The 20,702-nt window shown below is 50.4% G+C and overlaps 6 protein-coding genes across 6 annotated transcripts; 2 read left to right on the top strand and 4 right to left on the bottom strand.

Moving 5' to 3' along the window:
• Positions 1-566: 566 nt before the first annotated feature.
• On the bottom strand, positions 567-3,089 carry P153DRAFT_279521 (P-loop containing nucleoside triphosphate hydrolase protein; the record flags this gene model as incomplete). Its single annotated transcript, XM_033663027.1, has 1 exon — positions 567-3,089. The coding sequence occupies one exon, from the start codon at positions 3,087-3,089 to the stop codon at positions 567-569; it is 2,523 nt and encodes an 840-aa protein (XP_033528897.1).
• A 628-nt stretch (positions 3,090-3,717) lies between these two features.
• Positions 3,718-4,958, bottom strand: P153DRAFT_427202 (uncharacterized protein). The gene is made up of 4 exons (XM_033672652.1): positions 4,441-4,958; positions 4,333-4,392; positions 4,043-4,286; positions 3,718-3,993 (listed from the first exon to the last, which is right to left on the bottom strand). Exons 1-4 carry the CDS (start codon positions 4,571-4,573, stop codon positions 3,909-3,911), a joined length of 522 nt encoding a protein of 173 aa, XP_033528896.1. The 5' UTR covers positions 4,574-4,958; the 3' UTR covers positions 3,718-3,908.
• Positions 4,959-6,647: 1,689 nt separating this feature from the next.
• Positions 6,648-8,385, top strand: P153DRAFT_279680 (multicopper oxidase; the record flags this gene model as incomplete). Its single annotated transcript, XM_033663030.1, has 2 exons — positions 6,648-7,512; positions 7,577-8,385. 2 exons carry the CDS (start codon positions 6,648-6,650, stop codon positions 8,383-8,385), a joined length of 1,674 nt encoding a protein of 557 aa, XP_033528895.1.
• A 1,363-nt stretch (positions 8,386-9,748) lies between these two features.
• On the bottom strand, positions 9,749-11,133 carry P153DRAFT_419200 (GINS complex, Sld5 component). The gene is made up of 3 exons (XM_033672174.1): positions 10,678-11,133; positions 10,455-10,587; positions 9,749-10,400 (listed from the first exon to the last, which is right to left on the bottom strand). Exons 1-3 carry the CDS (start codon positions 10,839-10,841, stop codon positions 10,029-10,031), a joined length of 669 nt encoding a protein of 222 aa, XP_033528894.1. The 5' UTR covers positions 10,842-11,133; the 3' UTR covers positions 9,749-10,028.
• A 1,033-nt stretch (positions 11,134-12,166) lies between these two features.
• P153DRAFT_371878 (Rhodanese-like protein) lies at positions 12,167-14,083 on the bottom strand (the record flags this gene model as incomplete). Its single annotated transcript, XM_033669349.1, has 5 exons — positions 12,167-12,536; positions 12,586-13,308; positions 13,359-13,644; positions 13,709-13,776; positions 13,833-14,083. 5 exons carry the CDS (start codon positions 14,081-14,083, stop codon positions 12,167-12,169), a joined length of 1,698 nt encoding a protein of 565 aa, XP_033528893.1.
• A 3,275-nt stretch (positions 14,084-17,358) lies between these two features.
• P153DRAFT_391844 (uncharacterized protein) lies at positions 17,359-20,619 on the top strand. The gene is made up of 4 exons (XM_033671100.1): positions 17,359-17,806; positions 17,854-18,436; positions 18,481-19,304; positions 19,357-20,619. Exons 1-4 carry the CDS (start codon positions 17,384-17,386, stop codon positions 20,545-20,547), a joined length of 3,021 nt encoding a protein of 1,006 aa, XP_033528892.1. The 5' UTR covers positions 17,359-17,383; the 3' UTR covers positions 20,548-20,619.
• The last annotated feature ends 83 nt before the right edge of the window (positions 20,620-20,702 follow it).

Here is a 20,702-nt window from a genome sequence, read left to right as displayed (position 1 = left end):
AGCATTCACCCCCAGTTTTTTTGTAGCTGCATAGCCGATAGATCAACTAGAATAAAACAGCATTTTGGAAACTTCGACTCATTTTGCACTTCAATGTCGTTCGCAGACGCTAAACTTCCCGCTTTCGAGAGTTTAGAGCTGCGGGTTCCCTTCTGGGATCATGGCCTTTTATCTTTTGGTTCTCAAGATAGCCTGGTTATCCGCAAGACATCTAGTAGACGCAGGACAGTAACGGTAACACATGCTAGACATTTAACAGATTCATAAGCAAATGAACCAGTCATGATCTTTCGCAACATGTATCACAGACTATTGATGTTGATATCGAGGAAGAGATAGATGTTGAAATTGAAAGGGGGTATCACATTGAAACATCGCAAGCTACTGTTCTTCCTGCCAACCTGTCAACCATAACCTATGTGAACACTGGCAAAATACCACCTGATGCTATGCCTCACTATGCACCTAACATGTGAATGCTGCAGATTCCGTGAACTATATCTTCATTCCAGTCCGATCTGCTAGAAAAGTTTGTGATGCCCATGGGCGGCCATCTGAGAGTGCATTCATCGATCAACACCAACCTTCCCTGGTCCCTTACCCATTTTCTTATCGTCTCCGAGCTTGGAGATGGAGGTCTCGGTATGCATATGAGGCGCTACTTCGACTAACCAGGCTGGATCGATGGGCATACATGACCGCATATATTCTTTGCTGGTAGCAACAAGTTCCGCAAAGACACACCAGCGTGGGCGATTCTCCATCAATGTGGAAGAGGGATGTATATATACCGTCAAGCCATTTGTCACAGTACGGAAGCTTTGTCCGTCTCTTTGTAACCGCGCAGCGTTGGGGAAGAAGCCAGCCGTGATAGCTTTCCGAATGGCGACGTCGTCAGAGCTGCAACTTGATGGTGGGACTTCCACCCGATCAGCAAGCTTCTCTAGCTGCTCGCGAACCTCTCGAGCGCGATTGAGAGTTCGGTATTGCAAAAAGTTTTCGCGACACCAAAGAGAATCGTACCCACTCTCCACGAACTGGTTCCATATGTTTAGGTATGTCAAGAAGTCGCCCCCTTCGCGGTCGCTAAAACGATTGCGAGCACTGTCTGCAGCTACTTTCTTGTCCTTTGGTCGGAGGAAGAGCGACGCGGACTCCCCTAGTACACTGACGATAGAAAGAATCTCGTCCCGACAGCCGAATTTCTCTGATTCAAGCATCGCTTTTGAGAGTTTAATATCCAAAGGGAGTTCAGCCATCCTGCGGCCTAATCGTGTCAACGCGCCATTTGAATCCAAGGCTCCGAGTGCATATAGGCCCTCGAGCGATTTTATGAGGGCGTCACTTGATGGTGGATCAATGAATTCGAAGTCCAGCAGATTTGATATGCCTAAACTCTTAAGTGTTAAGACCACACCGTCAAGATTCGCTCGTTGAATCTCAGGTTCAGTTGCCTCGCTAAGATCGTTATAAAACGCATGCTTCGTATAGAGTCTATAACAAAAGCCTGCACTTGTGCGGCCAGCCCGACCAGATCTCTGGTTGGCACTTGCACGACTTATGGGGGAGACTGTCAATGACGAAAGTCCTGTTTTCGGATTGAAACTTGACTCCTTAGCATAGCCGGAATCGATAACGTGACGGATGCCATCTATCGTGATGGACGTCTCCGCTATGTTAGTGGCAAGAACAACCTTGCGTGTGTTTGGTTTAGTAGGTTCGAATGCTTTGGCTTGTACGTCTGGAGGAAGTGCGCTGTAGATGGGACAGATGACGAGCTCCTTGACTCTCCCGCCAAGTTTCTTTTGAGTGCTCTCCAAAGCCTCTGCAGCAGCCTGGATTTCTTCCTCACCAGTTAAAAAGACCAAGATGTCGCCGGGAAGTTCAGCCGCAATGTGGATCTGGAAGACGGTCGTTATGGCAGCGCTGAGATAATTGGCTTCTGGAGACATTGTGTAGTTCACCTGGACTGGCCAGGTCCTGCCAGGAATATTGAATACAGGCGCGTCATCGAAGTAGGCACTGAAGTGTGACGCGTTGATAGTAGCGGAGAGGATGAGAAGCTTCATCTCTGGTCTCGATCGACAAATCTCACGGCAGAGCACTAAGAGCAGATCCGACGCCAGCGACCTCTCGTGAGCCTCATCGATCATGATGACAGAATACTTCGATAGCTGAACATCTGACATAGCCTCGCGCAACAATACACCGTCCGTCGCAAACTTGATGGTCGTCTTTGGGGATGTGCGGTCTTCGAAACGAACCGAGTATCCTACCTCCCCTCCTAGTTTGCAACCGTATTCCTCTGCAACACGCTGTGAGACAGACATCGCAGCGACTCGTCGTGGCTGGGTGATAGCAATTGCGCCCTTCTCTGTATAGCCCGCTGCCGCGACGAACTGAGGGATCTGAGTCGACTTTCCGGAGCCGGTCTCACCAACAACCACCAAGACTTGGTGATTTGAGAGTGCCTCCAGTAACTCTTCGCGGTATTTATACACGGGCAGACTCTTTCGAGTATCCTGAATGGTCTTGACTTTCAATTCCGCTGCGTCAAGCTTTGATTGCATTTCAAGCCTGGCAAGGTCAATGGTGTCTGGGTTGATGTTCCCAGCAGCATCCGCCATAAATTTGATGTTGTGACTCTCGTCGAAGACAAATTCGTAATCCTCTTCCCGTGTTCGTTTCGGTTTGCTGATCTGGGCCTTGACTTTCGCCGTCTGCTCATCCTCCCAGAGTTGCACTTCGCTCTTCTCATATCCCTTCTCCTTCTCCTTATGGCGTCGTGTGAGAACCTCAGACTTATTCGAGTAGTCCGCGTCGGGTAGTATGTATCCATCAAGGTGTTCGTCGATGGCATTCCTCGCTTCGGCAAGACGAAGTGTTTCTCGGTTTCGGCGGAATGATTCAATCTCGGCCTTGGATAGTTTCGAGCCAAGCCTTTCTTGCTCGTCTGCTTCTTCAGCGACCTGACGGCGAAGAAGCGCCAGTTGCTCTGCTTCGCGCTTTTGCAGATATGATTGGCGCGACTTCAACCGTAGCTCGCTGGCATTTCCCTCGTCTGTCCTGCGGCGCTTTGGATCCGACATGGTGGGGAAATGACGTGTGAGGGCGTGGATAGAGTTGGAGGAGAGCGGTGTGGTGAGCGTGATTGAGCGAAGTTCGTGGGATGAGATGTGAGGGAATGGCAGCGGGAGACCTCCAAGCTCAAGAAAGTTCGACGCACGGGCCACAATTTAAGAACGTTGGGTTCGCGGGATCACGTGTAGGCAGCAGCTTTGTCAAGGTCACATCAACCGCCTAAAGAACGTGGGTTCCATGATATTGGCCGAGGAAAACCTCTCAACGAACAGCAGTCGTGGCTCTCAATAAGAAGATGGGGGGATCGAACACTGAAGTGCACGTAGAAAGCTATGTCGGAGTCATATTAGAGAAAGACGCGCTGTGCACGACAACGCAGGCCAGCTCTGATCTATGAAAATCGCGTTATCATCAATGACAGAGGCAGGGCACAACATACAAGACAAGCACACTCGACCCTCAGGCATAAGGTAATAAGCCATGACACATGCAACGGGGGACACTCCATGAGCAAAGGGTGGTGTGATGGGGTGACAAGAACAAAATGCAGTTGAGTTACACGAGATGCATAAGGCAATAATCATATGCATTGAGCAAGGTGAGGGGTACAGCAGGTAAGAAGACGAATGTTGTGCTACATTAAGTTGTTGTCATCGGTACCATGGAGGCAACGACGATCAGACTCATTCCTGTTACACATAGTATCTTTCTAAGTAATGATGTGTTAATTTCATGACAGTACAAATCGCTTCAAAAAAAGCACAGCAATTTCTCTGCTACCGACAAGTTACTTGGCATTTCTACAACGTCTACACTGGCCCTCGATTCTAAACAGCAATGGGAGCCTCAGTCCTTAGTGAGATCGGCACGTTGGTTCCGGTGGGCTTGTCAGTTCCAGCGTTCCATTTTACACTGTCAAATGTTAGCCAAGATACCATCCGCTATATTTAGGACAACTTACAGATAGACATCCTTCTCATTGGTCGGCGTTGCAACAAAGTTCATCAAGAGGGACCCAGTATTTTGGTTGCTGTACACACCGCCTCCAAACAAACCAAACCCGGATGAAATAGCGCCAGGTGGAGGGGTCGAGGCAAATCCCACAGTCTTAAGATTATCACCGTCTGCGTTTGCGCCGATGTAGAAATATGGCTGAGACGCTACACTATCGGCGGAGACGACAAGTTTGTTGCCTGTCATAGACACTAAAGCCGTTAGAGAATTAAGGTTACATGAGGCTCATCGACTTACTAATTACGTTTGCCGCATTAGACGCGGAGGAAGGTGCATCCAAGCTAACATAAGCAAGGCCTGAGATAACGTAAGCATATCGTCCTCTTGTAGGTATGAGTAACGAACCGTTGCCATAGAACAGCGTTAAGCCTGTGGGGAGACCAGTTCCATAAGCATACAGATGGAAGTTAGTTGCGGCTGAGAGGACTCCTTCGACGCAAGCCACGATGGCGATGATTGAGGGAGTTTGGAAACGCATATTGGGGAACGGATGAGAAGTGCTGAGGAAAGAAAAAGGGTGTCGATGTCAAGAACAGCACAAGATCGAATACAAGTAAGTCATACACATTCCTGAGTAAGTTCGCGAATAAATCCCCTATTGAAGGACTCCTGACCAAATGCGGAGCTAATTGAGTGACGAATAGTTCTAACTTCATTTGCAGAATTCACGTTGATAACAGCCTCGCGTCCTTAATTTCGTGGCGTTGTCGGTGCTCCTGAAGCGTCGTCGTCTTGTTGCCTTCGAAGAGGAGCTGAGCGAAGTTTGGCATGTCATCTTATCCTCTAAGCTTGAGGAGGTATAGAGGGAGAATCTGCACGCACTGACAGCAAGGAATGGAATCGGACTTTTCACATGCGCTAAAATCGTTGGAGGAGGCGTAAGCGACAAGCGTTATGTCTGCATTAGCGAGGCGCAGCTGAATCTTTATTGATGGCTGAAGTTACTGCATGCATGTAGGTCAGTCACGCGCTTACAGTACTCAGCCTTATGACTCAACATGACAAGAGTGGCTGTCTAGCAATGCAAGTGTTGTCAAGCTCAAGGGAACAGCGGGTGCAGACAATGACAAAAGATACCGAGTCTAAATATCGATACAAGATGTGCAAGCCATGACAGGCCAAGATCGAATATCGATGCTTGATATTGACTAGTCGATCTACCGGATCATAGTTAGCGAACCGTACTCCATTCTGTCGGACATAGAGATCACCATCAGGGGTCGGCTAAGTCTCCGCACGCAAAACCAGGCCTATATAGGCTAAAGCTGCTTAGAATCTCTCATGTATCGGCATCCCTGTTTCCATCGTTCATCGCATGACGCAGAAAGGCTCTCCACAACCTCTGGCAGCCTTGATCGTTAAGACAATCGAGACAGACTAGTCCTATCTTTTTTCCCAAAGAAGACCTCAGCAGGCATATGGGAATAAATGGCACATGCTGATCTGCCGATTCTGCGCATCATGTTAGCGAGAGCCTGCACGCCAGTCTTCGCTTTGGGTCGAAATAGTTTTTCAGTTCATCGTATTCGACAGGCGAAGCCCCACTGCAACCATTGAAGAATCATTCGAATGTCACGTCCTAGTGCTGACGTGTTGACAGCCTTACAAGAAACGTGGGAGCCCCGAGGCCCCGTCACTCACAAACATGGAGAAGTGAGCGTAACCTGTATTTAGCACATTTTGAGTGGAGCATTGTTAGTCTGACGTGGTCGGCGGCTCACAAGTGCTCTTGGCTACCAAATACGGTACATCGCACTTCTCGCCATCGGGCCACACCGACAGAGCCTCTCGCTTCTCACACTCACAAGCGGTAAGGTGCCTCCACAAGCATGTAACCACTCGAGTAGTGCGCCTCTCGCGCCAAGTGGCGCTCTCTGTCCCCCATATTGAACTTCACTTCACGAGCTGAGGATAGGAGTGGATGCCTTATCGCTCTTGGGCGAGCAAGCGGTTTCTCCAAAAATGCCCCAATGTAGAAACACACTTTTAAAAATCTTGTCCACTGCAAGCTACTAAGCCTAGTGCTTGACGCCAGGAACGCCTCTTCTTACCGAATCGACAACAACTAGTGCAAGTGCTTACGTGCAAAGAGATATATCGAGATACGGGTGAGGATGGAGGCCTCGATGAGGCTTAGATGACATGTCGACCGATGAAAGCCTACAGCACAGCACGAGCACAGCTTCCAGTGTGTCTACCTATATTTCGAAGGTCCGCCTGCAGGTTTCTCATGTCACACAACATTCTACATTTTTTCTTATTTTGCTGCTTTTGTACTGCAAAGTATTGTATTCCATAAGTGACTTATACGCCACCGTCGTTTTGTACACGCCCTTTTTGCAAATATCGCAATGCATTTCTTTCACACCCTCGTCTTTTTGACGACAGTGGTCACTGCCAGACCAGCTGCCGATTCATACGAGACTGCTATCGTATCTTCGTCCACTAGCTCTATCACACCATATTACAATGGAACTGTCGTTTCATATCCCAACGGGACTGCTATGCCATACTCCACTGGGACTGCTACACCATATCCCACCGGGACTGCTATGCCTTATTCAACAGGAACTGCCAACTCATCCTACACCGCGACAAGGATTTCATCATCAGACAAACCTACTGGCACTCCTTGTGCCGGGAATACTGCAGCCGATCGGTCTCAGTGGTGCGACTTCAGTATCGATACAGATTGGTATGAAGAGGCTCCCAACACTGGCGTCACAAAGGAGTACTGGATCGAGATTACAAACATGACAATCGGGCCTGATGGCTATTCGCGTGTCGCACTTGGTATCAACAACACCATTCCAGGTCCACTCCTTGAAGCCAACTGGGGAGATACTGTCAAGATTCACGTGTTGAACAGCCTCGAGAGTAATGGCACAACGATCCACTGGCACGGTCTGAGACAAAACTATACAGTTCAAGAGGATGGAGTGCCCTCCGTTGTCCAATGTCCTGATGCTCCAGGAACCACACACACCTACACTTGGCGCGCAACCCAATACGGCACATCCTGGTACCACTCCCATGTGGCGCTGCAATCCTGGAACGGTGTCTATGGCCCACTGGTCATCCATGGTCCCGCGACAGCGAACTACGATGAAGAACTCGAGCCCATCATGTTGTCAGACTGGAGTCACCAGACCGCCGATGCCTTGGCGAACAAAGCAGCGGCCCTAGGACCGCCCAGACTAGATACTGGTCTCATCAACGGTCATGGCACGCTTAACGGCACCGGCTCGCGGTACCAAACGTCAATGGAGGCAGGCAAGAAGTACAGGATGCGACTGATTAACGGTGCGATTGATACTCACTTCAAAGTCTCGCTCGACAACCACACAATGACAGTCATCGCTATGGATTTCGTCCCCGTTAAGCCTTTCCAGATTGATGTTCTGGACATCAACATGGGTATGTCATCTTCCCCTTCCTGTTTCGTTCTAATAGAAACAACAATTGCTAACATATTCATCAGGTCAACGTTACGATGTGATAATCGAAGCAAACCAGGCACCAACTGATTACTGGTTCCGCGCCATCCCTCAAGCTTCGTGCTCCAACAACGGCAACGCAGATGATATCCGTGCCATCGTTCGCTACTCCCCCTCTTCCACCGCTGACCCGAAGTCTGTCTCTTGGCCCGGCAACGCAAAAGACAGGTGCATGGATGTAGCATATGAGTCTCTAGTTCCCCACGTTCCCCACACCGTTGTGTCGCCCATCAAGGGGGACACTGAACTCGCCGTCGGCCTGGCCAAGACTGATGGACTCTTCACATGGAACATTGCACTCTCCAGCATGCACGTCTCATGGGAGATGCCGTCCCTGTTGTCCATCGCAGAGGGCAAAACAGACTTCGAGACGAACGACAATGTATACCTGCTGCCCAATGCCAACGAGTGGATATACTGGGTCATCGACACTGCGATCCCCGTGCCGCACCCAATCCATCTCCACGGCCATGACTTCTACGTCCTAGCACAGGCAGAGAGTGCAACATGGAATGCGTCGGTACCGCTCAACTTAAACAATCCTCCAAGGAGAGATGTCGCGACACTGCCCGCGAGTGGATACTTGGTCATTGCCTTCCTGACCGACAACCCAGGTGCTTGGTTGATGCACTGCCACATCGGCTGGCACGTGGCCGAAGGCCTTGCTCTGCAGTTCATCGAGCGCCAGTCGGAAATCAAGGCAACTCTCGACATCGACCAACTGAGCTCCACATGTAAGACGTGGGATGAGTACAAGGGTGTGGGCAAGGTGCAAGATGATTCTGGTGTATAGATAGGTTGTACCTCTTTGTGACATTCTGCATTGCGAGGCGTTTTGGGGGAGATACCGAATTGTTTTTCACATGGGCAGCGGGCGCATCTACTCTTCTTCTTGCTTAGAACATTACTCATAATTTATGATAACTGTACGATACTCAAATGAACATTACTCCGACAAATTCTTTCTTTCTTTTGACTCACAACACATGTAATCTATGTTTCCATACAAGCCATGTCTGTATTTTTCGCCCGTTTATTCTTTGTCACTCCCTTCCCGTACACGACGTGCTTTGTTTTCCCATCATCGTTCAGTGACGCTGCACAGACCATCAAAACAGAGGTGCCCGTCGTTCGTCGTCCGTCCAATACGAGTTGCTGGCTTCGTATCAGACGTGTTGGAAGCTCGAAGCTCTTCTCTCGTGTGAGCATGGGAAAATAAAAGATGACTTTTTTAATGCATTTACAAGTCTTTGTCTTCTAGAACATAGCACAACACAACACCACACCGCCATTTCAACGGCCTTCTGGTTGGAAAGACGGGTGCTTGTAGGTCGGTCCGGGCTCGGTCTAACAACACAACACAACATAACGGCTAGGGCAAACCATGGGAAGCTTGTGAAAAGTAAACTTGTATGTTTGTGTTATTGTGTTGTTGTTGTGTTGACACAACAAAGAGCCATTGCGGTGTTTGCGTGACCTTCTCTCAAGGTGCAGAGCAGGTAAGTTGCGCATAAGATGTGTTGGTGTTTTGCGAAGTTCCCCAAAATAACACACTATAATCTTAGCAAAGTGAAACCAGGGGACCACATAGCCTATTCAGGAAACTCTCAAACATATTTGCGTTGTATCGTCAGGATACTGTGATGTACTTCGAGCAGTTTACAATCCGGCTTGTTCTGCATCATGAGAGACCTCTTAGCAAAAGCACGCACTATCCGGTGCTACGATCCCCATTACTGAAGCCTGGAGATTCCAATATTCTTCCAGGCATCCTCCTAACTATATGCGACGAGAAACAATGTTCTGTGTGTTCTATAGTTACGAACATTTATTGGTCTCTTAACTGTAGAAAGAACCTTACTAGGAATTTCACCTACTCTTAATGTCAAATCAAACGCTGTATTCTCTCAGTTCTAGTAGGAGTTCAACAAAGCGAGATCGATTTGTAATAGGTATCGTAGTCAGGCTTGTGGTAAGGTCTGCGGTAATTTAGAGAAGCTGTTCCCGGAGCCTACAAGCTTCAGCAATAGGTGTTGCTACACTGGATACAATTCTGACGACATCAAATAGCGTCTGCCTTGACAGGTAGCTGCTCGACTTTCTAACATGTCAGCAAAGTAATACCAATACCAACATGAGCACTCTACAACGTTCTACAAAGACGATTCAGAAATAGACATACGACAAGGAAGGGTACTTGCCCAGTAATCTCTTGTATATCAGACGTTGATTCGGTCATTGACGTAGTAAAGCGTGCTACTGAAAGAGTAGCCCGCTCACACACCAAACACATGAGCACCTTTTCCTCTGAGGAGCCTGACATCACCCCAACGAAAGCAGTCTCATTCCCCATCAATCCATAAATGAATTCATATCTTCCTATCTTGTCCTCAGGATATGCCAATTCTATCCATAACGACATCCCTCTCCTGACTTCTATATCAACTCGCAGTCCCCCGTCCCCACCCACTGTCTGATGGCACTCCACCTCACAACCCAAACATCCCCCCTCTTCATCTGGAATCTCTTCTCTGTCCCGTCCACCCAGACTTCTCCCACGTCTCTCAACACCCTCACGAAAACCGCTTTGTCCTCGTCCGGCTTGTCCACCATACTAATCCCTCCAGTCGTATCGTCTAACCGCTGTAGCGAGGCAGGGAACTGGCTGAGGAAGGAGGTTGAGTAGTGTGTTGAGAGGAGGGACTGGTGGGAGGTGAGGTATTGGTGTTCGGATGGCGAGAGCAAGGGTTGGAAGGTGTCGATGGAGGCTGTGTGGAGATTGAGAGTGTGGAGGGGGTGGGCATCGATCTATCCATCATCTGTTAGCAGATTATAAGGGAAGCCGGGGGGGAGGCCACACACCTTCTTTATTCTTGCTCTCAAGAAACTTCTAACCAGAAACTTGAACCGCTCCACCTCGGTCTGAATGACAATCAACTTGAAATTCGTCTTTGGATCCATATTCCCCGTTTGGTCTTCGACGAGTTCAATCTGCCTACGACATTAGCACAGCATGCCCTATAGCATAGCAGTTCCTTGCATCATTCCCTCTTGCATGAGTTCTCGCACACGTGTCCGTACCTGCCTCCGTATCCTGTCCAACACCCTCTCCATAAGCTCGCTCGGCCATGGCAGAAGCTCAGGCGCTACGCGCTCCGCTACCCAACACCTCGTTAACTCCTGCAAGTCACGTGTCTCCTGCGGCGTCCCGTCGACAGCCACTTCAGCGAGGAGATCGTCGATATCCATCGTATGGCGAGCCCCAGGGAACCCAGCGACACCTGAGGATACCCTAGCGAACCCAGGATCGGCAAGTCGTGAGCAACGACTGTGAAAGTGGATGCGAAACAGGGAAAGATAAAGGCGAGACGTCCTAACAAAGAGTTCAGAGCTGCGGCATGTTTCGGGCTGAGCCGCTGGGTGCAGTTCGTCGTTTCGACGTTTGACGCATGCATGCAAGGACGTGTCTGGCGTGCAGGATGCAGGGTGGGGGTCCGGTCGATCGGCAGCTAGCCGACGTTAGCGCAACGCGTCGCGTTGGATTTACACTCTTTTCGAGTGTTTGGAACGGAAGCTCAGTCACACCCGACGAAACATCTAAGCAACTTGATTAGCAAGGTTCAACTCAACAGATGTCAATTCGAAGTTGCTTCGACGTAGCTGTGACCCAAGAGCCAAAATAAGGTCACGAAAATGGAGTACTGATAGATGTGGAGTATATATTGATTTTCCTAATAACCCAAAAACCTAACGTGAACCTTCTAGGTCACTACTGGCTTCACACCACGATCTGACCAGGCGTCTTACTTGCCAGTGCTTACTTGAGCATTTTTGGTGCCGAGCGGGGAAACAGACAAACCGCAATCAAACATAAGTGGAAATCCCAAAGCAGTGATAAAGAAAGAGTTCTCGGCTTGATAGCACCCAGAGACGAACAATGTATGGGAAGTGGAATCGAACTCGAGCCCCGATGGCAAGTGATCCACCTCACCTGCGGACACGATGAATACCAATTGTGAATCGAAGCAGTTTGGAGCAGTAAGAAAAGCTGTAGTGGTGATGATGAGTGAAGGTGCGTAGACCTGGATTGTATTTGGTTTTGTGATAGGTCTTAGATCGTTCTGAGAACATCTGAGGGCTTTGTTGCCAGCTCTGCAGAGCCATGGAAAGATCCGATTGAGGATGGAGGACAGAACAAAGGAAATTAGGGAGCTCGCGATGCAGCGGCCTAGTGCTATGACAACGCTTAATGAAAACAAGGTAGGTATCCAGTAGGCCCTCTTGAGTAATGGTCAATCGTGGGGTATTGAATGCAAGCGGAAAACGGGACCGGAGCAACTGTAACAGTTCAGGCTGACTGACTGCAGCCGAGATTACTTTCTCCGTCCAAAAAATCCAGGTTGAATGCAAACAGAACCAAATGGTAATCGCTTGAACGCCGCAGGTGAAAATGGGACAAATGATCGAAACACCGATGCTGTGGAACTCCAATGCAGCAGTCATAAAAACGCCAATCGTCCAAATCATCGTGAAATGGACGAGTATCATAAAAAAGTCGTCGGCCAGCGTACAGGCTAGTAAGAAGCCAAACGACGAGAGGCCCCTATACGGTCCGAATCGTTGCTGAGCGTGAAAAGGTTGTTGCCACTTCTTGTGCGGCCTAAGGATGTGGGGCTATCCTCCATCTGGCAGGAATGCTGTCCAAAGGCAAATGTCTTTGCACGATGAAGTTGCTTGCGTTGCTTGAGTTTGTTGAGGCCACGTTCACAAGATTGCTCGTGCTCTTTGGCGTCCATACGAAGATAGTTCTGAGGAAAGCAGCGAGTTGCGTGAGAGTGATAGAAAGAGCTGTAGCCACCATCAAGGATGTATACTTCTGGGAATGTGAGGAGAGGATAGCGATGAGCGTTCTCCTTGCGGTCGTGTGAACGGACAAATTTGGCCCTTCACGAGGTTAGTTGACGCTAACACGAACGAACATGGAAAGGCTTACATGAGAGGTGCGCGGTGGGCAGAGTATTCACAGTGGAGGATGAGGAGGGTTTTGGCGTTTGATGGAGCATTGAAAAGCCGTTCAGCCAACTCCTCCTTGTCACAGAAGTTCAATGCGCCCTCGATGTGTCCACCATTGTACTCGTACTCGAAACGGCAATCAATGACAACCTTCTCATCGTAGACATGGTCATAGTCACCGTTAAGAACATCGATTAGTGTGTCATGTTCGATGCGAGGGAGGCTCTCAGGCTCGTTGGGCGTGAAGTGAGGAAGTTTGAGTGCAGGCGAATCATCGACGTCCATGACAGATTGCAGACCGCTAGGTTGGTAGATATCCTTTTCTTGTTTGGCGTTCATCACCTCACCAGGGCTCTCGAACATGCTCAATGACCTTCTGAACTTGCTTCGGCGAGGAGCAGAAGGCTTCCTAACGGCAGCGAGGGGCGATCCGCTAGCACGAGACACATTGGCGTGAACGTTGAAGGGCTTGAGCTTTGAGGTGAAGAGCGATCCATTGGAGTATGGGCGGCGTTCTTGTGGTGGAGAGGAAGCGAAGCACTCGTCAAGAGTGGGTGTCGTTGTAGTCGGAAAAGCATCACATCCTGCACCGAACTGAAAAGCCGGCAGCGGGTTGTTCTCCTGTTGCTTGAAGGATACTGTGTTAGTCGAGTAGTTTTTGAAGCGAGGAAGAGATGGTCGGAAAAGGATGTTCTTTTTACGTCTGAATGAGGTTAGCAAGAGGAGGCAGAGTCTGATTGTACAAGAACTGACTCGACAGCAGACGCAGGCCGCTGGATGTCCAGTCCGGGCGTAGGGTACATTGGAGGAGTAGGCAGCTCGCACGGCGAGAGCATATCATCGTCGTCGTCGTTGCTCGGGCTGGGGTCTGGAGAGGGCGACAACAGTGGGAGGCAGCGGTCGTTGATGAAGCTGAAGGGAGCTTTGTGGGGCAGAGGCGAGATGTCCATAGAGTCAGGAGCAAAGCACGGCGACGAGTCGGGAATTGGCGGTGTCGTGATGCCTTCCCACGTGGCAGGTGGGGTTATGGTTCCTTCCACTTCTACACGAGGTCAGCACTTATACCACAGCCAGGCGAGCATGCCAATGGCACAGCCGCGTACCTCGTTTGTCCAATTGCTGGAATAGACTCGACGTGAAAAGAGAGCGACGGGGCGTGGCGAGCTGGGGGCTACAACAAAGGATTAGCAGCCGCACGCGGAAGGTCCTATGCAAGGGCGGGCGTACCTCTGGTCGACGTGCAGGTTCTGCGACATGTCGGCAGCCAGGCTGGCCGTGGGCGAGGATCCCCGGATCGACTGCAGCGTGAAGTAGTCTCCTCCGCCCTTCCTCATGCTCATGTCGCGGAAGTTGAAGTTTTTGGAGCCCAGGCTGTGTGACGAGAAGAGCGGCTTCGAGGGCGGCAGGTCGCGTCGGTAGCCCCAGGGGCCAGGGATGGGCGGCGGGTGCATGGCCGCGAGAGGTGACGACATCTCCATGCTGACTGTGTCGGTCTATAACGATCGTTTGCGGGCGTGCTGCTCGTCTCTGCTCAATGCAATGGCGGTGGCGACGGACGGGACACGGGCGGCCGGTGGTGATCCGATAAGCATACAGGACTGGAAAACTAATTCCAATCTGAGGATGCTCGTGCTAAGTAGGCGGGTAGTCGAATTGTTGATTATGGGCTGCACATGGGATGGCAGGCAGGCGTCGTCAACGGATATGGGATGGCGGATAGAGGTGCTGTTGTGTAGCTACTGCCCAAAGTGCTGTCCAATCTGGCGTCCAACTTCCAATAACCCGCAGCCGTGGTGAGAGGGAACTGGGCCTTCTTGGGAGGCAGAAGGGTTAAGAGGAAGAGAGCACGGCGGTTGCCCAGCTGGATTTGAGGGCGCCGAGCTTGCATCGCTGCTGGGGTAACCTGTTGCTCGTGAGGTTAGGAAGCTGGTCTGAGCTCCTTTACGCGCTTGCACACCGGAGGCTTCACTAACGACCAATATTATGCCTGTTCGCGGCCGTGGCAGCGGGACAATGGGGCTCGGGGCAGTTTGCTTCTCCCACGCATGCAGTCATGGCAAAGCGCTTTTGTTGATCTGCTGAATGCTGCCACGGTCTGCAAGTACGCCGAATGCTGATTCACCCTCATCGTGATCGCGTTCAGGCACGACTGCAGCTAAGCTCGCCCGCATGTAAACAACGGTTCGCAGCAGCAGGCCTGCAAACATGCAGACGCTCCACTGGGCATCGCTATGGTTACTGTTGCAGAACCAAGTTACCTCTCCATCTGACGTCCTCTTCCCCTCACAGGCGGTGCACCAGCCCATGCATCACGCCGAGCTGTCTCGCTGCCTGCAGGCCATGCTTGCTCGTCTGCGTTGCCAGAGCAGTCTGGCACGGATCACTTGCGACCAGCATCCTGCCTGTACGCTTGCAAAATTGGGCCAGCTCTCTCCGCTCAACTGCTGCACTGGCTCCCGAACAAGCAGAATTCTCTCCGACCGCTGCTTCGTGAATTCCTGCCACCCGTGCATTCTGCGTAACCTAATGCCCGTCTCCCAGGGAAACCAAACGTCTGCCGCAATAGCAAACATGTGCACCCAACTTCCACAGCGGCTAGCTAGGCCCTGGCCAACGCCTCGTCGAGTCCCGTTGCGGCTTTTACACGGCAGCTCCTTCGTCATCGCTACATCGCAGCTACTTGGCGCCGCCTACTACCAGGGAACCATTCGATGTGGGCAGCACGCTTGCGCGTTGTGGTTGGCCAGAGCCTCAGTCCAGAAGAAGCATCTTTCTGACAACCATCCCTGTATAGGCACGCGTGAGAGATTCACCCGCCGTTTTTGTGCACCATAGCGAGTCATACGCGCCGCTGGCTGGCAACGAGTGCCGTTCGCCCTGTGATTGACAGCCTCATGCCGGATACGGTGCATAAAACCGGAGAGGCAATCCTCCATGGCAAGTCGGTCGGCCTCTTAGTGTGCTCTCGAGATCGAGCTGCGGCTACAGCATCTCGATTGCGACAGCCACTCAACGTCATAGACAACAAGGCTGAGATTGATGATTTCCCAATCTATTCTTGAATTCTTGTTTGCGCCGGAATTGACCAGCGCACAATTCCACAAACAATCGTCTCCCGCACGACCACCAAAACAAAGGTTCTTTGTGTTTTGGGCGGGCTGAACGCCGTTCGAGAACACGACCTACCCTACCCCCAGCAAACCGCGTGCACAAAACCTTCATATCGGACCCCACCAAACAGCCGGTGACCCCTCTTCTCTGCATCAAAGGAGCCAATTGCGACGCTTGTGGAAAATGGCTGCAACCGGTCGCGCGTCGTTACCGGGTAGACGCGTTCGCTTGTGTGTAAACAAACTACCTAAAATGCGCATCGCGCGCCTTGTCACGCGACTTTGAAATAACGCCGCAAGGGATTTTGGAACCCCAGACCTGCTGACGTCCATTGCGTTTCAAGGACCCTGAGTTTTCAGGAATTAGCCTCAATTTCTTTTGTCGTACGTCAGCAGCCGGCCGAGTACATCCGAGCTTTGTGCAGACTTCTTTATGGTCGTGGAGTCGGCCAAGGTTTGGACGGACGAGGTTTGTGAGCAATGGTTTCAGCGGTTGCTGTAGCTCCCTGCCAGAACCAGCATAGGCACACGAGCTGAGGCTTCAAGTCTGGACTTTCTCCGAGCCTACTCTGACTCCGGGTGACATGCTTTTCCTGACAAAATAACAAAGGGGTCCAATTGTAGTTGTTCCTCATCACTCCTTAATAGCCACTCCTCACTACGCTTGGGTTTCATGGCTGTGCTCGTCTCCTGTTGAGTACATGAGACAAGGCATCGCGACGCTCAGTAATGTCCGCGGTATGGTGATCTTTGGCTTGAAGTCAGCTGTGGATGAGCTATCCACCGATGTGCATTAGGGGATAGGGATACATATCACCGAACCGCTTCCAAGCCAATATCGATAACCCTTCATGTGGATCACGCATGCAGCAGTTAGGGTATAAATGCCTTGACGATGCCGCTCTAAGTAAAATTCTTACACTGGGTACAAAATCGGCTCTTTTTACTTCTGGACTACCACTGGTGTTCCATATTCCAGTCATAGACATGTACACAAACAAGCTCGACGCGGTAGATGTGGGGATGCTCAGCAACCCACGTACTCGGTTCCCTATACTACCATTCAATATGACCGGAATGTCTAGGGATCTCGATGAGTTGCAGCTGTGACTCGTCTTTATCCACTTAGTTTATAAACACTCGCTTAGTCGCAGGTGTTATACATGGTGTAGCTTGTGTTTGAGATACACATGGAGACATTGTCTGCAGATCACGCAGTCAGCGGCCCAGCAACGGCATTCATCACGCGTCCTCGACGCAGGTTGCGATGTCACTAGTGTTGCTAGGTGAGAACTCTGAAGGAGTTGAAAGCCTTCAATCACTTTGATGTCATTGGATAAATAAAATCCACGGTCAAAAGACGTTTTCGATTGTGATGTACCTGTGGTTACCGCTTTCAGATCTAAATATTCCCCATAAGGATATCGGGTGAATACGCCCCGACAGTAAATCACTGCTATTTCAAGAAGTACTTGAGAACGTGATTTGGCGGCTTCGAGGACGTCGCGTTTGAAAGCATGTGATCATTCTAGCCAGCGGGCCGAATTGATCCGGATGTGGGGAAGCGCTAGTCCAGTAGATCGTTAGCGCCAAAAAAGTTCAGAGTCGCGACTTTCACGAGGGAACGCTTTCTCAATCACGACGTGACCAGTCAATCGCGAGAACGAGATGGGAAGCAAAAACAAAAAGAGAGAGCGCGAGCCCGCTCAAGGCAACAACGTCGAAGAGGCACCTCCAAAACGTCGCCGTCAAATCGATGAAGGGCATCTGAAGCTCTCTAAGCTCTATGAAGATCTCGCTGCCGAATCAGACGACGTGCGATTCGAAGCTGCCAAACAACTCATTGTGAAGTTCTCGCCCGAGAATCAGCCAGCTGCAAAGGAGGTAGAAACAGCGCTCAATCGTCTAATCAAGGGTCTTTGCAGTCAACGAAAAGCTGCCAGAGTCGGATTTTCTCTTACCCTCACGGAATTATTACGGCAGATCTTTGGCCAAAATGCGGTCAAGATCGAAGGCCTGGAACTCGACGTAGATTCCATTATCAAGATGGTGGAGGAAAAGACCAAAGTTGTTGGCAACGTGCCAGGACGAGTATGTACCAGCTATGTCAAGATGCATCCAGTGCTAACAACGCCAAGGAAAGACGAGACCATCTTATTGGAAAGTTGTTCGGATACAAAGCCGTAATGCAATCTTCAATAGTCCTAGAGCCCGTGCTGTCCTTGGAAAGTTGGAATTCGCTCCTAGACAACGTGTACGGAATGGCACGCGATGTACCATGGCTCCGAGAAGAATGTGGCATGATCTTGGTTGAGGCGGTGAAGAGTCTGAAGGCTCAACCGCAGTATGAGAAGTGCGCACAGGAGATGGTTGAACGGTTGAGCACATTCAAGCTCGTCAGTACGCCTGAAGGAGTAGCAGTATGGCTTACCGTCCAAGCGAGCTACGAGAACGCCCTACTGGAAGGTGTCTGGCACCAGAAAGACCCTCTGGACAAGAAAGAGCGTACCCGCCTAGCCAAGACGTTGAAAGAGAATTTCCGCGGCGAATCTGCAAACGGGAAAGACGACGACGTCAAGTCAGGGGCTGCAAACCCAAATCCGACGTTTGCCTGGGACTTGGTCTTGTCTGAGATGCTTCGTCGAGATGAATTGATCAGAGCAAAGGGCAAGGAGACACCCAAGATGGACTTTCCTCAATTTTGGCTTGATACTGTGGATAGTGAGTTCACCAACATCATTCCAGGACATCACTAACCTCGACAGATAATTTGTTCTCTTTAGCTTCATCTCACGAACGCAAGTCATGGGGATTCAAACTCTTGAGTAGCATGATTGTTCGTGTCCCAGAATGGGCCATTCCAGCGTTATTCAGTCCAAACCTTATGCGAACTTTGATCAACCAAAGCAAGAAGGAGGATAGATTTCTTCACAATGCAGCAGTAGCTGCTCTCAACACCCTTCAGATGAGGGTACAACAGGAACCCAGCTCTGCTTTGCCGATCTTCGTCGCCCTCACAACGAAGAATGGCAGTATCGATTCTGACCAGGCCACCAAAACCAAGACCCTTGAGCATATCCTTATATCGACAGATGATGATACCCTGAAGAAAATCGTGCGTCACCTCAATTCTCTGATCTTACGACCAGAGAGCGAAGACCAAGTTGTTGCAGATAGTCGTCGTCAGACCATCGCTGATTTGCTCTTAAACACCGTCAAACAATACAAGCGATACGACGAACTTTCCGAGGATAGCATTGAGAAGGACAATTGGCTGCATAAGACTCTGGAAGTACTGGTAGAGTATGCTTACTTCGTCTCAAGCAAGAGTGCCAAGACCAGTAAGGTGCCTCTTCCTGCGGTTAGTGAGCGGAGCAGAAACATGTTCCAGGAGCGTCTTTCTTCGTGTCTCACCAAATTGCTCGGTGTCGGCATTGGCTCGCGATCAGCTTTCGCTCTCATGATTGTGGGTATGATTCGATCAAAGGCTACCTCCTCCAAGTCCTTGGACTTGGCGTTTAAGGCAGACAAGCCTGTCCTGAAGACTATGGAAAAGGCGTCTCAAACTCTGGACGCGATTTCTGCCAAGGTACGTTTCAGTCCTCCTATGCTACCGATTTTACTAACGTGCTATACTGCAGGGTTCGGTCGCTGGAAACAAGATGGCTGCGGAAGGATTTATCCTTCTCTATTCGCTCACACTGCTTCAAGTTTACAATGGCGACGGAGATGCAGTAATGATGCTCGACGATCTGGACACTTCCCGCAAGGCAATGTCGAAAAAACAAACCGATTCGGAGGAAGAGAGCCACGATGTGTTTGTCGAGATTATACTTTCGTTCCTCGGCAACCCACGTACATTGTTCCGCAAAATTGCAGAGGAGGCCTTCTCCATCTTCTCATCCGAGGTCAGCTCAGAGGGACTGCAGTCACTCACTGATGTTCTCGACACTGAAGAGAATCTCGAGGGGCAGAAGGAGCTGTTCAACCAAGATGATGGAGAGGCCGAGGAAGCGGAGTCCAGCGATGACTCGGATGACGCATCAGACGTGGAGATGATTGATGGCGAGTCGAAATCTGATGGCGGTGACTCTGACGCTTCGGACTCGGATTCCTCCAGCGAAGAAGATGACGACGAAAGTGAAGACGACGCAGAGCTCACTCAGTTCAACAACCTTTTATCGATGACGCTTCAGACGTCGAAGCTTGATCCTGAAGGCGAGGATACATCGGACGAATCAGATATGGATGATGAGCAGATGGAGGCACTGGACCCACAGCTCCGCAAGATCTTCCAGCAACGTAGTCAGGTGACGAGCAAGAAGAAGGAACGACAAGACGCCAAACAGAACATTGTCCAGTTCAAGTCAAGGGTTCTTGACCTGCTAGCGATATATTTGGAGAAGCAATACTCCAACCCGCTCACTCTGGACGTTCTCCTCCCCGTGCTTCGCCGCACACGCGCCAACGCAAACAAACAACTTGCCGACAAAGCTGCCAAAACACTGAAGACGTACTTGGCCAGCCGGAGGAACAAGACTCCTCTCCCAAAGCCCTCAGACATCGAAGCCGTATGGGCGACGCTGAAAGCCGTCCACGAGGAAGCGAAGATGGGTAATGGCGCCAAGTTGCATGCGGATGTGTGCAGCAGTACGAGTTTGCACATTGTAAAGGTACTTGTTGGACTGGACAAGGCGCATTACGACGGAGCAGTGGATGTGTATGCGCAGACGCAGAAGCAGTGGTTTGCGGATAAGAAGTCGCCGCTTCAGCCAGGGCTGTTTACGCAATTTCAGAATTGGTCAGTTGGGACGAGGCAACAGACAAAGTAGAGGATGGACGGAAAGAGTTGAGCGGTACATGTAGAAGTGAATATTTTGTAATATAACCCATGCTGGCAGTTTGCAACGGCTTCCACACTTGTTAGTAGTCACACGTGTGGCACGAAGAGGCTAGTATTCACTGCTGGGACTTCTTATCCGGATCC

The sequence above is a fragment of the Dothidotthia symphoricarpi genome (assembly GCF_010015815.1).
Source record: "Dothidotthia symphoricarpi CBS 119687 unplaced genomic scaffold P153scaffold_1, whole genome shotgun sequence".
Lineage (NCBI taxonomy): Eukaryota > Fungi > Ascomycota > Dothideomycetes > Pleosporales > Dothidotthiaceae > Dothidotthia > Dothidotthia symphoricarpi.
Note: the sequence above shows the minus strand (reverse complement) of the source record. Positions and strands in the feature narration are given on the sequence as shown.